The 14596-nt window shown below is 31.7% G+C and overlaps 1 protein-coding gene across 6 annotated transcripts in view; it reads right to left on the bottom strand.

The window, feature by feature from the left end:
• Positions 1-1483: 1483 nt before the first annotated feature.
• Positions 1484-14596, bottom strand: part of LOC106458896 (nuclear factor of activated T-cells 5-like) — a 78765-nt gene continuing 65652 nt past the window's right edge. For 5 of the 6 annotated variants that reach the window (XM_022385261.1, XM_022385259.1, XM_022385260.1 and 2 more), the window contains exons 10-13: positions 10942-10998; positions 8502-8708; positions 7966-8159; positions 1484-7851 (exon numbers count right to left, since the gene is read on the bottom strand). In XM_022385261.1, coding sequence (XP_022240969.1) covers positions 4996-7851; positions 7966-8159; positions 8502-8708; positions 10942-10998 — 3314 coding nt within the window. In that variant the 3' untranslated portion in view covers positions 1484-4995. The remainder of the gene's footprint in view (positions 7852-7965; positions 8160-8501; positions 8709-10941; positions 10999-14596) is intronic. The other variant, XM_022385263.1, reaches the window with a different exon arrangement.

The following is a 14596-nucleotide window of genomic DNA, read 5'->3' as shown; positions in this document are numbered from 1 at the left end:
TGTGGTTGTTTTTGAAAATGACGATCTGAAACGTTTACAAAGGGAATATATTTCCCCCTTCTCCAGAAATCGTTTGGAATGGAATTAGAAGTGCCTGGCTGTGATCCAGTTGGTGTGAATAATCGTCGTTTCAATTCATAGGTCTAATTTTGTCAGATAGTGGTTCTGAAAGTTGTACAAGACTAAACAGTTTTGGGTGGTATGCTATTAAAGCTAAATGTGAAATACGGAAGTCTCATTTCTGAAATTATAATGTTAAGTTTCAGAAATATAATAATGCACACATAGTTAATCATTTTTATGATTTGTTTGTAGTTAAGCACAATCGGCTATCTGAGCTGTGCCCACCACGAGTACAGAAATCCAGTTTTTCATGTTATAAGTCTACAGGCTTACCTCTGTGCCACTGGAAGGCTAATTTTTATGACCAAAAATTTATCTTCAAGTAAGATGCCAATTTTTCCATAATTCATATTATAGCTTTAATACACCACCACCCAAAATTCAGAAGCATGTTGAGGTAGTTGGAAAATCATAATAATAGTAAGGTCAATTGCTGGTTTCAGTTCAGTTTTGAGTCTGCATCATTGATGCACTGGAATACGATTTTCAGATTCCCACCAAAGGCCTTAAATTCATAACCAAAGACTAGTGTGTTATTTACATAAATGAGACAAATTCCCAACTACAGCCTCTCAAACGTTGCATATGCATTATATAAACTGAATGGCACAGTGCAGAGTTCATACAGTTCTTACTGTAAAACAAATTATAGTTAAGTTTCACTACTTATTTATTACTGGATTTAAAACTAGTTACCAGAAAAAAGCTTGTATTTTCTTGTTTTTCTTCTGTCAGGTTGTCTATTTTTACAGAGATATTTTCATTTTCAATGAATGAGATATTCCAAAAACATTGTAAGTACACCATATGCAATAGTTTGCATGGTTAATTAAAATATAATTTATAAAAAGTTTCTATGTATTAGTATGCCAGAATACTAACCATGATTACAAACAAGAGTAGAAACTAGGTTAAGTAATCTTTAGTAAATTCTAGGTAGGTTTTGAGGACTCATTGACTGGTTGTTAGGCAGAAATGTCTTAACAAGGCAATCTTTTGAGTGACCAGACATAAAAGGAACATGCCAAGCACGCAATGTTGCTTGTACAAATAAATTGTCATTTCTATTAGACAAATTATATCAAATGTCATCTAGTTGTCTCTCTCTCTGTCAAGTGCTAACCAAGGAAACCACAGTAGTAATGTAGCTAAAATTGCATGTATAAATTGAGCCAGAAACTTTGATCTTATTTTACTATAGTATCCTTACTTGAGATATAATACATAAATATATTCTTAAAAAGAAAATAGGTGAAAATATTCAGATACCATCCTCATTGATATTTATGTAATGCAATAAAGTGTGTCCATTAAATTCCTTATCAATATTCTAGATAAATACACATACAGAGATAAAATATTAACTGACTAAAGCTTTTATTGATAATTAAAAAAACAAACAAAAATGTGCCAATACAAATCAAGCCAATCATGGTACATTATTGTAAGGTCAATTATGACCAAGTCCCAGCTTTAAAATTTAAAAGGAAATTCATACTTGTAGTTATATTTTACTTCAATTTATAAAAAAAAAAAAAAACATTCATACATGAAGCAATACAAAAGCTTCAAAAAATACAAAAATAGAACTGTCATCTAAGCTATATATTTACAAGCCATGGGAGTGTCTGATAAAAATCGATCTTGAACACAATTCATAAAAAAAAAATCATCCATAATGAATAGTGAAATATGTTTGTAAATATCCTTTATAATACAAGATACCTGTAAATAAAAAAGTTTGAAGAATTTCAAAAAGAACTTGTTAAAAAAGAAAGCAAATTAGTAGGCTTTAATAATCCGTGTACTGCTAGAAAATACAATTTACAGAAAATCAGTGTATAATATTTAAAAAATCAACAGTATAGACTCCAACTCACTCCAAACAGTATCAAGATACAAGTCATGGTGATCACAATATGAATGTGTGTATGTACAGATACACACATGTACACAGAATGGCGTCAGTGTTTCTGAAACAGACTCTAATGCTGCCACAAGACATTAATATTTTGGCATCAACAATACATAAACACAGAACTACTATATACATCCTGCAATAAGCAGTAGATGACTCAACTATGCAATGACTGCTCAACATACACTACAGCATACTCTACACTAGTAATGAACAACATAAACTTATGCAATGTATACAATACCTTGTACTTCTGCTATATGATATCACACTCATACAACCTTAAATTGCTGTCAGAGAAAAACAAAAAGGTGCTTTTGAGAGGTTGTGTCTTGATATAACATTCACTGGACAACTATCAATACTGATATTAGTTGGCTACTAAGAAAATCAGTAACAATTAAACTCTGACAGATTAACATGAAAATATTTTATGTTAAAAACACACATATTCAAAATTTCTATGATATTAAATAATTACATGTTTAAGACTTTACTAACTATATAAAAATTAACAAAAACATATTTCTAAGGAACGTATTTAAAAAACTCATTGCAGTGCCAATGTTACAGATCATGATTAAATATACTATAACAAAAAAGATGTTAGATTCAACATCTACAGAATCTATATATTCTACACTATATAAGTAAACCCTTAAACTCAGTGTTCACTGTTTACAACACAACAATATATATCTATAAACTCACACACACACACACATATTGCTGGTCAGAAAGTCTGACAGAAATGGCATTCTACACATTACATTCTGGCTTCGTGTGTGGCAAGAATGACAGACATAATGATGTTTCACAGATGATACCCACTCTTCTATTTGTAGTTGAACAACTGAAAGAAGCATTTGAAGCAATGATTTTCACTCATTATTCACAAATACTATTCAAATAAAAACAGTACATATTTAACTGAAAGCTAATAAAATGTCATGCAAACAATTCAGACACATATGTTTACACTGTGCAACAATATCTTAAAGTGAAAAAGGATTTCACTGTAACTGATGAAGTATCAAAACAGATGTCTTCTTGCTAATTAGTTGACTGACATTACCTTAAAACAAAAATATCTATATTTGAAGCTTTCCTAGTCTTATTTAAGACTGGTTTTACAATTTCAGTGAAGAACATCCATGTATCTTAATAAATGACATGAAATAAAAACAACATGTTCAAATAAGTAACTCTTTGTTTCAAATTTCACTGTCAACTAAATTCCAAATGACAACTTAGATATGTGGGAATATTAATGAGTGACACTATTAGCTACACTAAAGTCAAGCAAAAAATTTTATTTTTTTTATTGCAGGGAATCTCTTTAAAAGTCAATTTTCTGTTGAAACAAGTTTGGGTTTTTAACTCCATAATACAGTCTCTTAACTTCTAAGTTCTTCAATTTTTCACTGACAGCTCCATAACATTCACTATATACGAATTGGAAGTGAAAAATAATTTCATAGTGTGTTCTGTAAGAACTGGAGAATGTAAAATTAGAGATTGTATTATGAAGTTAAAACTTAAACTAATTGCTAGTTATTCATTGCTGGAAATGTCTTTAAAGATAAAAAACCAGAGATTTGTCATAATTTTTTATACTGATACTTCGATAGTGTATAAGAATGAACAGTAAAATTTTTTGTTGAAACACTTTGCAATATTCTCAGCAATAAAAAATAGTTCAACTTTAACACAGTTTAACAGTTAGTTACTAGGTAAATGTGATTCATTGAGTAGATACCATATATCTTAAAAACTGATGCCATTATAATTTCTAACCAAATTTTTGAACATTTTGTGACTTTCTAGGTGAATGTTAAGAAAAATGGTGTGTGAACAAATGTAAGTTACTTATAAATATTACTGTCTCTTCTGTTGATCTTTCTACACATTGGTCCAAAACAGAATATACTTCAATAACATATCAATCTACAGTATCAAACAAATACCTTGCTGGCCAACTCTTGATTCTGATATCTAAAAACATGTAATACAACATTTTTATCATTGTTAAAGGAATCTTAATGGAAGGAGAGCAGAAAGGTGTTGCAGAAATAGATACAACTAGTGAAGTGTAAAACTGCCAATAACTGAAACTCACTAATGTGCCATAACAATAAAATAATTGTGAAGAAAATTGTGAGAAAGGGCCATAACTGCTTCATCTTTATTAAGGAAGCAAACTAGAGTAATAAAAACATAAAATTCTGAAAGAACTGTACCACAACAATCCATCAATTTCAAGATCTGCCTAAAACTTTTCAGTTTATTTAATGTTAGAAATTATTAAATTTCAACACTACCTGTCAAAGCAGTTTAGCATGTGCAAACAACAGCATTAAATCTAAATTGATTGGGTATTTTCTTTTCTAAAGGTAATCAGCTTGCTAAAACTTGTAAAAAAAATTGAAAGAGTGATGAATTGTTGAGATCATTTTTTGAAACCACAAACACTCAATCACAGTTATGTAACCTATTTCTGGCAATGGTAAATTTAACTACGAGATAGACTTTTTTGGCTTTACATCACTTCCTTGTAATTCACCAAGAGAGTAGGACACCAACACAAAAATAACCCCATATATCTGAACAGGCTGTAAATACTTGGTATATAAAATTGTCTATAGTTTTAAAACAAAAAAGCTTCCTTTATTAACCATTTAAAACTAACTGATTTCTAAGTTCACTTATTTTATTGTCATTAAGAGCTTTACAATTATTAAAAATTGTTTAAAATAACTTACTATGTATTTACTTCATTGAAAATCATTTTTAATCCAGGTTTAAATGAAAATACAATTTCAATATGTGAAAAAACAAAAATGTTTTGGAAGAAAAGCTTAATGAAAAAAATGTTTCGTGCAAATAAGTTTTGTATTATTTTCATTAACAAATTGAAAATGTACAAATATTCTCACCAGATGAATATCAAATCATTATTCAAATGTTGTTGGGTTAATCATGTTCAATAACTCTGACTCTGGTAATGCTGTCACACCAAAGAGGTCAAAGTTATGGTCACTTTTGCTCTGTCCATTTCCTTGATCTGATGACTGCCAGTTATAAACAAAATTGTTTGAATTATGTTCTACTGATTGTCCAATAGTACTTACTTCACTTCTTTCTAGACTTTCAGGCTTTTTCAATAAATCTTCTCCAATATAATTTCCATTTAATGGATTTGCACTAATCCTTTCTTCATTAATACATGGAGACAAGAAAACCCTACTGCTATCTTCAAGAATGTTATTTTCTATGTTGGTTTGAATAGTTGTGTTTGTATCAGTATATTCATTCTGAAGGGCTTTTTCAGTACTTAGACTTAGATTGTTTTGGCTAACTAAACCACCCTGAATGTGTGCAGATTCATTAGTAAGAACACCCTGATTCTGAAAGATTTCAAACTCTTCACCATTTTCTTGATTTTTGTTATTTAATACAACTGGTTCTAAACTTATGTTAGCTGGTAGTGTAACTGTTGTGAACACAGGAATGGAATCTGTCTCGGATGGCCTTGTGCAGGCTTTGCTTTGTACTGTTGTTTTACACATGTTCTGCTGACTAGCTTCCTGCATTGTTGAAACTATTACTTTCACTACTTCTACTGCAGCTGTTAGCGTCTCCTGGTTCATAGACTGAAAGCTGTTGGTTGCTGTGGTGGAAGGGTCAGAATTCATTGTGGAAGAATTCTGACCAATAGCCTCTATGTTTGTCGCTATAGCTTTTACAAGTTGAACAGCAGTGCTTAGAGTTTGGTCATTTACAGCCTGTGCATTGACTGATTGACCACCTGTTACACTGGATATTGTAGGTTGACTTACAGAAAGAACACCGACACCTTCATTGTTAGTGGTTTCGGATGAAATAAGTTGCATCATTCTTTGGCTATCAGATAATTCAGAGACACTGGGATGGCTAGTATCATGAGAACTTACTAATTCTAGGGGAACATTCACTAACTTTCCATTCAAGAGAGCAAACTGTGAAGAATCAGAGGATTTCTGACCAAAGGCTTGTGGAGTCGCTTGGACCGTTTTTAGTTCATTCATGGATGTAGTGAACACAGCTTGACCAATACATGGGACACTTGATGCCACTGTCTTTGGAATAAATGTAGTGCAACTTGAAACAGGATTCTGTATAACTACAGGCTGAAAGAGATTATTCAAGTTTGAAGGTTGGACAGGATCTGTACAAGTTAGTACACTAGTAAGTGCTGGTCTTTCCACACAGTCTGAAGTATAAGACAATGTCTGTGGTGTCTTAAGAGGAGAAGTAGCCACAGAGCCTTTAGAAACAGCATAACTCAAAAGGTCATCGCACACAACAGGGTTAGATGCTTGGTCAGGTTGTCTAGCATCAGAGTTCATCTGAACTGAGTGAGTTAGGGCACTGGATGTCTTCAGGATATTTCTTATACTGCATTCAGCTACAGAGGAGAAGGATGGTAGTTCTTGATTCTGATGAACAAAGGTTACAGCTGAAGAAACAGGAGCCTCAGCTGTACACGAGTAAGAAACTAGTTGATTTTGTTCAATCTGGTCTGTCCTTTTGTTTGTCAAAGAATCCAGACTAGATATTTGGCTGACAGGTTGATTTAGGTCATACATTGAAGACGGATCAAAAACAACTTGGTTGGTTTCATGACAGTCAGTTGCACAAAAACTGTGTTCATTTTCAAGTAAGGTTTTGCAGTCCAATTTTAGTGGATTATGTTTTTCAGATGTCTCAGTAAATGTTTTCATACTACAATCATCATCGTAAATTTGTCCCAAATTCAAAAATGAGTTAGGATCATATGAATTAAAATCTAACTCCTGACTTTTGGATTGGCTAAAATTTTGATTCTCTGACTCGACAGTACTAGGGGTGTCTCCAGTTTTTTGAAATAATCCAGATGCTTTATTTTCCTCACTCAAAGCCAAATGATAAATGCTTGCAGCAACATCTTTTACTTCAGCCAAAGAAAGTTCATCATTTCTTCTCATTTTTTGAACATCATTCACTGAAAGCTCAGCACTATTATCAACTCTACCATTTCCTTCTACAAGAGACAAATGATACAAAACATTTTCAGTCTTTCCTCCTCCTTCACTAAGTGACTGGAGCTGAAAAACACTATCTGCAATTGTTCCCGATCCTTTGGAAAACTCTTGAACATCTTTTTCAATATGCAAACTTTGCTTATTTGTCTCATTAACACTTTCAGGATTTAAATTTTCTCCCACCCAAGAGTATTTATGTTTTAATTCATTTGAAGACATGAAAGTTTGAGTTGAAACAGGGGAAATGTTTTCTACATCATGATATAAAGATGTCCTGTCCTCCAAATCTGTCCTTACACTAGTTTCACAATATGGTGTCATTTTCTCTGATGATTCCATTTGTAATTCTTGAGTAGTAGCCAATTTGTTTTGGAAAGATGGTATTGTTTCCTGCAGTAAAGCTGAATTAAACATGTTAATCTTTGAGCAGTTGGCAGGTGTTATTGGTGATGCAGGTTGAGGTATACCACTATTGAAGTTAACTTGTGGTTTACCATTAGGTTTTAACCTGTGACATTTGGAATTAGACCCAAGAGGTTTGGAATTATGGCTTTGAATTAGAAGCTGACGCAAACTGTTAGTTTCTTGCTTAACATTTCGTCTAAATTTCATGATATGTGGGCGACCAAATCTTCTTCTACTATAGTTGTCGCCATGGTTTAACAATCCTTTTGGGACACATTTAGTCGTGGGAAGTTTCACCTTTTTCCTTTTTATGGTCCATCCAGAGTCTTGCTGGTCTTTGCCCTGAAATCCCAGGAAAGTTTATATTAGCAAGAAAGTTTCAGCATCATAAATATTTTTGTGCTCTTTACAGTCAAAGTGATTTTTAATAAAAAAAAAAATGCTTTGTGATTTCACCTTGCTTAATTCTCTTGTCTTTCCTACTTCCAATACGTTGACAGCTCTACTCTGAAGTTTATTAAGGTCCTTAATCTTCTCTTCTTTTCTTTGCCCAGGGTTATTACCTGATTCTTGGGCAGCAAGCTGTTGAATTAGAAGTAACTGAACAGGGTTAGGCTTACTTCCATCTGGTACTGTAATTAAGCATCCATCTAGATATATAAAAGTTTGAGATATAGCTTTTTTTTGTCTTTCTCAAAAATGTACAGTAGAACAACTAAGAATGACAAGCCAAAAGATTTATGAAAACAAGTAACATATTATAACTACTACTGAGACTTGTTTATTTAAAAAAAATGAAAAATATCATGAATAGTTAATATTTAGTATTATAGAAAAAACTCAAGTAGAAAACCTAAAAAAAAAACTTCTCCTATCCTTACTTACATTTATTGGTACAGTAAACAATATACTCTATAAAAGATACATTGTAATGAAACATGATAGTACATAACATCATAATTTATGTAAAAATAAAATAAAAACAATTTTACCTGAAAGACTTCCAAGAGAGTTTATTTCTGAACATCTTTTATGTGGGGCTACTGAAAAAACAGTCTCATTTGTTCCAGGAATAACCACAGTTGAGACCCATGGCTGTAAACCCTGCATGTTTCCACTACCAGGTGTTATCACAGGAAGTTGGATAACAGTTGGGACCACCCCAGTTTGTCTGAAGTGTTTACTGACATTGACAGCAGCTGGTATGAAATAAAAAACACCCATTTTTGTCCAGTTAAAAATAATTTACTAATGCTCAATACAAGATTAATAAATCAACTGTATGAAACTACACATATTTTTTAACTTGCATATTATTGACAAATGTATATTAATAAGAACCAGTAAAATTCTATGTGTAAAAATTAACACACACAAAAAAAAAAACATTGTGCATTAACATTCAATGTATATTTATATGAACCTGTAAAATTCTACAAGTGTAAAAATTAAGATACAAAAAAACACACAAAAGAAATTGTGCATTAACATTCAATAGTTAACCCAGTTTTGTATTACATCAGTAAGTTTTTGCTGATGTGATATATTTTGATATCTTTAGAAATCCTTATAACTTGATGTACCACCACAAACTGATTATAAAAATTAGGTTTTTGATATACTTTATTAATTCCCATTTTACATTTATAATGACTGTGTCTGTGCTAAGTATTCAAAGTTCTACAGCAATGTTTTATATGAATTTTTTAAATGCAAATATTCTTGTTTTTAACTTGAAAAAATAAAAACAGCTGGAAATTTTTCATGTACAAGTAAGTCAATACATCTGACCAATAGAAGTTTACATTTTTTTAAACTAAATGTGTATTAAAACAACTATTCAAATTTTTAATCAATAAAAAAAACAAAATACCAAAATTGACTTGGTTTAAGGCCTGTGTTGCTCACTATATCCAATGCTTTCCTCAAAGACAGCAGTAAAGTTGTGGTCTTAAAACTACATGATAACTTTATGAGATTGGTGAACACTTAAAATTACAGCTACAGTTAATTACTTGGACCAATTAGGCTTATATTTGGACTGAGCCTCTACTTACATTGCTGACACCATTTCATCATAGTTAAACCTATATAAATCAATAAAGCAAAAAAACAACACAGAACACGAATATGAAATACACCAGTTCTCCATACTCAAGTTCTTATCCTAATACTTAAATGAAAATATCTAGAAATTAATTAAAAGAAAATATGAACCCAAGTATTTTTATTTCCTTCAAAAGTCATTTACATAATTGAGAATCATATGCAAAGCAAGTTTTAACATGGTACAAATAGAAAAGCTGTGTTATTAGGCTATTTCATACATTTTCAATGAATATAAAACTTATCACATATGCACCATAAATCTTCAAAAATGAACTTCAGACTTTTTACAAAATTGTAAACTATCCCTGACATTTGGTAGGAGGTGACTAGAAAAACTGGTCTGCAAAAATATTCTCTATAATATATGACCATACTTGCTGAATCTTCAGATTTTTATATAACTGCAATCAACCAATGATCATTTTGCTACAACTGTGAATAATTAATAAAATCAAAACTTGTAATTAATTAACAGTTGCAGCTGTCTTCAGCAAATGATGTGATATTATATCACAAAAAAAGGAGAAATGCTTTGAAAAAATATGGCTTTTATAGTTTTCAAGCAAAATTAGGAAGGCAGATAAATATGAAAATTAGGGCCACTAGAAAACCAGTAACTCTCAGAGGCCTAAATGCACCTATTTAATTCATCTACTGTATGGTCTGTTTTACTGCATTTAAAGTAAAATTATATAGCTTTGAAAAATAGAATATTTCTATATGCATTCTCAATGAATGTGCAGTTTCAAAAAATAAACATTTCACTGATTTGTTTCTAAGGATCAGTTTAAAATGCTTACCTTTTAATTACTGGTTATGCCATAAACACTAATGCTTTCACTTGAAATCAACTCATATTTTGTGGATTATTTAATTCTCTTGTATAGAATTAAATAAAACTAAGTAAATAAATTTCAACTGAAGTTTTTTAACATGTGTTAGAAGGACTAAGTTTATTTTCTATATTGTTTTCAATTCAGTAGTGCAAATTTTCCTTGATGTAAGAATGCATTCATCTGAGCACAATAGAGCTAAGAATGGAGAAGTTTAGAGTGACTAGAGGTGCAATTTTAAAATTCTTAAGAATCACATTTATTTTCTCTATCTTCATTAGCTATTATTTATGAGTTACTGCTCTAAACAAAAATTTCATAATCAGTAAGCAGCTAAAATTTGCAAAAAAAAAAAAGAACTTAAAGTCCAAGGTCTATTTTCATACATTCATATAAATAAGTTACTGGGTCAAGTAGCTGCCAGAAATAAGTTAGACAATACTTAATCATACTTCTTGTATACAGTAAATAAACACTATTTTATACTTACATTGTGCAAAATCAGGTGAGAGATTTGGCACAGTGGTCCCCCTTACAGAATTTGGTGCTGTGCAAGGAAAAGAAATATTAAAAAAAAAATCTAAAAATACAACAAAGGTGTTAGCTTTCACCAATTATCCCAACAGCATAAGCAGCTTGCCAAACAAAGCTGCTTCCACTTCCTAAAAGAAAACTTTCCGATCATGTTTACTATCAAATAATCAATTCTTTCTTTGAAACAAAGAAATGATCTATCACAAATAAAACAAAAATTGAAGCAAAAATTAATAACAAAAAGAGTATCTAAATATAAAAAGCATTGAATCATTCTTCAGTCATTATTTCATACACCTTTCACACCAACAGACATAACATGTATACGTGCAAGTCATCCATTTAGTTACAAAAGTCCTGAAATACAATTTGCTTAAACCTACTTGAAGTGTAAAAGAACTTTTTATTTCAGTTGTTTAAGAATGTATGAATCAAAAATATAATAGCAAGGTTCATTGTAGCTTCACTAACTAGAAAGCAGGAAATCCATTGTAGTTCTTTCTAAGAATGGTTAACATGGTTAAAGAACTTTTGCCCAAAAGTTTTCCAATTTTAAATTAATTAATAGCCTCATAATAAATTTAAAAAAATAACTTGAGGGATCAACAGCTTGCCAAGTAGTATTAAAGCAACCCAATAAAACCCTAACATTTTTGGCAAATTGACGTCTTCATTAGAATCACCACTATCTATGAAAAATAAGTTATTTTTGTTTCAACGATAAACTATATGAAAACATGGAAATAAGTTAGTCTGTCTTATAATCACCACAAAGCTAAAGATGCATGAAATGTGATATGCTTATGTACCCACTGATGTTAATGTCATAGTCAAAGTCGCTACTAACTCCACCCTTCTATAACTAAAACAGAATATATCTTTGTGTTATTTTCTACATTTTTTGTGTAAGGGTTCTGCATGCAGTTATGACATTCCGATTAACTGAATGTCTGAAAAGTCATGAATACATGCTAATTCTTTTACTTAAGTAAAGGTTACATATGGTAATGACTAGAAGCGTGTAACAGTTTGGCCATTTAATTGTATTCACTCCTTCGAGGACAAGCCCATCTCAAGGGGGTAACAAAGATACTTGTAGAGACTAGTAAGATCTGGGGGTTTCTCTCAAGTAGGTGTTATTTGGAATAGTTTGTGATGTACATAGCTTTTGTTTATGACACCACACTTGGACGCTTTGCCTTATATCAAAGTGCAATATATCATTAGTTCCCCTGTCTTTGTCCCATGTAGACATGTTTCAGGAAGCTTATATAGCAGCCAGTATTGCCATTATCTCAAACATAGAGGCCAGTAAGTAAGTTAAGACTCAAGTTAATGACTATGAATATTCTTTGCTTTCAGTGTTTGAAATCATTCCCTGCAGGACATTTCCTGAACTTCATTCTTATGGATACTTTTAGGAAACACTATGTTTTATAGTAATAATCATGGTCTGCACTACATGATACACCATCCTGGAACAAACGTCATTTAGAACTTTAAATGTAAATTTAATCAATGTACATAAACCCCTATCATTCTACTTGTTTTGGAAACTTCTGTATAGAAAATCATAAGCTGCCCTGATAGCACTACATATTTAAAACACTAGAACTTCAATAATATTGTTATTATTCAGCTATAGGTAATACTTCAATATCTAATAAATTTAATGGATAAAATGAAACAATTTTATCCAGGTATAGAGATTACAAACGTAAACAAAACTGATATAATTGCTAAAAAGAGCTAGTGTAAACAATACCAATTTACTAGTGTGCATATGGATCTTTAAATTCTGTGTAGTGTGTCATAGTCAATTGTCATTGGTACTCATTATAAAGAAGACATCTTGCAATATACCACATACCATTTTCTGCCATGCACTTTGAAGTATCTGTCTACAAAATATGAATAAATTTGCAACAAAAGTCCTGCCCATCCATTTTCAATCAATTTCACAAAGTTAATTTAATTAAATTATGATACTCATATTTAAATTATCCCATCAAATTCACAGTAAACCTGTTTCACTTAACTAATTTTCTTTTGCTAATGGTTGCAATGCCCCCACTTTATCTAGTCGGGTATTTTTATCTACACTCTTGCAGACCAGTGGATCGTGCACGTACAAACAAAATGGAAAGTAGAGTATTAGATTCTGTAATTCCTATGGTTACCCCGAGATACAACATCAGTTGGTTATCCGATATGTGGCTGATATTACCATTATCACGCAGGCATATGACCAATGAGATACTGTGCCCATGCTAAGTCTGTTATATGATATCTAGGTATCACTGTCATCAAATCACATACTTGTCTCTTCCAACACCACAGGAAGAATGTGTACTTGATACAAGTGGTCAGAAATGGGAATTGGTTACAGAGTGATGCAAGTGATTTAAAGGAATAAATTACTGTAGCATAGATTCATGTGTGTGTGCTGGGAAGATCACATCAAACATTAATTTATTTTAATTGCAACCATGTAATTCACAGGTAACATATACCAAAAACTTAGAGAGTGATACAAGTAATTTAAATGACTAAATTACTGTAGCATAGATTCATGTGTGTGTGTGCTGGGAAGATCACATAAAACATTAATTCATTTGGATTGCAACATATACCAACATCTTACTTGACCATTCAGTGGTATGGACTGACACAAAGATGTGACTACTTAGAATCCTCCATCTATTAACTTACTAAGTAATATATACTACTGGATTTGTAGAGAACATTTGTGTACTTTTTGTTTCAGAAGTAATTAACATAGAAAATATGTTGCTTAATACAGAAATCTGCATGTGTCAGAAAGCTCCTCTCTCTTGAGCATTATGACACCTGTCACTACATTGCCTAAATTGTTATCCAAACATGATAACTAATTTTGGGCCTTTACTGACACCCATCATTTAAATATGTTCAATGAAAATCTTAAACACAATCAGCTTGGTATATTTGTATTAATACTTAGGACTTCAATCTTGTACTCATTTACTCTAAAGGTATTTATCAACAATCATCATAACCAATATGTTGAATGTCCCTCAAGCAACAACAATGTAGACATCTACTATTCTTTATTCACACCCATGTTCACCAAACCTGTTAACCACACAAAACATTCTCTATAGTTTCCATTATACAACCTATCAAATTTTTTGAAAAACATTAATTATATAAACATTCTTCATCTTACAATTTCATTCATATTATAGCACATACACAATTGCACGTTTGTTGCCCTACCATACCTGTATTCACATGTTGAAAGGTTTACACCCTGCCACACCAGTGCTCACATGATGATAGGTTTACACCCTTCCATATTAGTACTAACATGATGATATGTTTACACCCTGCCATACCAGTACTCAAATGTTGAAAGGTTTACACCCTGCCATATTAGTACTAACATGATGATAGGTTTACACCCTTCCATATTAGTACTAACATGATGATAGGTTTACACCCTGCCATACCAGTACTCAAATGATGAAAGTTTTACACCCTGCCATACCAGTACTCACATGATGAAAGTTTTACACCCTGCCATACCAGTACTCACATGATGAAAGTTTTATACCCTGCCATACCAGTAC

Source organism: Limulus polyphemus, unplaced genomic scaffold (assembly GCF_000517525.1).
Source record: "Limulus polyphemus unplaced genomic scaffold, Limulus_polyphemus-2.1.2 Scaffold530, whole genome shotgun sequence".
In the NCBI taxonomy this organism is placed as follows: Eukaryota; Metazoa; Arthropoda; class Merostomata; order Xiphosura; family Limulidae; genus Limulus; species Limulus polyphemus.
The sequence above is the reverse complement of the archived record's forward strand: the minus strand, read 5'-3'. Positions and strand labels throughout refer to the sequence as shown.